Consider the following 1,161-nt stretch of genomic DNA (forward strand, 5'->3'; position numbering starts at 1 on the left):
GGCACTGAGCCGCGTGCTAACAGGTGTGTTTCTCACCCACAGGTGCAATAACGTTTTGTACATCAGAGGCGTAGAAGAGGAGGAAGAAGACGGAGAGATGAGGGAGTGATCCGGCCTGCCGTCCTCAGTGTGACTGTACCTCGTAGTTGAGTTTGATGTGTGTTTGTGTTTTCACCATGTGAAAAAAGTGAACGCTTTGGGGGGGGCTTTTGGTTATTTTTCAAGCAGTTTTGAAAATGATTTTTTTTTTTTTTTACTGTATGTGAGGCCCATTTTATGTTGTAACATTGTGATACAGACACAATAAATGATTATACCCTTTCTTAAACCTGATTGTTGTGGTTTTTTGTGTGTGTGTGTGTGTGTTATCTAATTAAAGGAGCAAATTCCTCTTTAAATCCACTCAAATGTCTGTGGTGTGTGTGTGTGTGTGTGTGTGGCAGAAGCACCGCCCCTCTCTCTCTCTTTCTCTGCACTTTAAACTCTCCTGGACAAATATTTGCCTGTTCCCAAACTAGCTGGAAACCATTCACTCTGAAGTGTCTGCTCTGGGTGAATCAAAATGTCCAGTAATTACCGACTGCTGGTGAAGAACGCCAGACATGTGGTTCTGATCTGCAACAATGGGGAGAAATACATGACCAAACACGCAATGCAAAATCTGTGTGTGATTGAAAATGGGAGCGTAGTCATAGGAAGGTAAGTTTAAGATCAATTGGACAGACATTGCTTCATACCTGCAGACCAAATCAATCACAACTGTAGGCTTCTTCATTAAAATGTATATTAGTGGAGAACTGTGTATATAGCTGCACTTCATACCTGCATGTTGAATGTCAGCACAGCTCTGGTTAATCTGCATGTTAAGGTTTATTTTCCTCCAGCACAGGACTCATGTGACATAATGCACAATGGCGACCCCTACAGGCTGTAGTGGCTCATTACACACCAGAAAACTAAAGTATTTTACTTTTACTGTCTAACATTGTATGTTTTAAATATTGGCAGTGGTGGAAAAAGTATTCGGTATTATTAGTATAATGTTTGTATCAACAGTAAAAGTACTCAGTGCAGTAAAGTTGTCCCTGCCAGTGTTTTATTATTGTATAGGATGTTTGTGGATTCATATTAATGATTAATGAATCATTAATGTGAATGTTG

At 40.1% G+C, this 1,161-nt stretch overlaps 2 protein-coding genes across 2 annotated transcripts in view; both read left to right on the forward strand.

The window, feature by feature from the left end:
* snrpf (small nuclear ribonucleoprotein polypeptide F) overlaps positions 1-333 on the forward strand; it is a 2,656-nt gene extending 2,323 nt beyond the window's left edge. Inside the window, exon 4 of the mRNA XM_035675665.1 lies at positions 43-333. Coding sequence (XP_035531558.1) covers positions 43-109 — 67 coding nt within the window. The 3' untranslated portion in view covers positions 110-333. The remainder of the gene's footprint in view (positions 1-42) is intronic.
* Positions 334-506: 173 nt separating this feature from the next.
* Positions 507-1,161, forward strand: part of amdhd1 (amidohydrolase domain containing 1) — a 4,648-nt gene continuing 3,993 nt past the window's right edge. The window contains exon 1 of the mRNA XM_035675579.1: positions 507-699. Within this exon, the coding sequence (XP_035531472.1) occupies positions 563-699 (137 nt within the window). The 5' untranslated portion in view covers positions 507-562. The remainder of the gene's footprint in view (positions 700-1,161) is intronic.

The sequence above is a fragment of the Morone saxatilis genome, unplaced genomic scaffold (assembly GCF_004916995.1).
Source record: "Morone saxatilis isolate NCDOM2014 unplaced genomic scaffold, NCSU_SB_2.0 Contig10, whole genome shotgun sequence".
In the NCBI taxonomy this organism is placed as follows: domain Eukaryota; kingdom Metazoa; phylum Chordata; class Actinopteri; family Moronidae; genus Morone; species Morone saxatilis.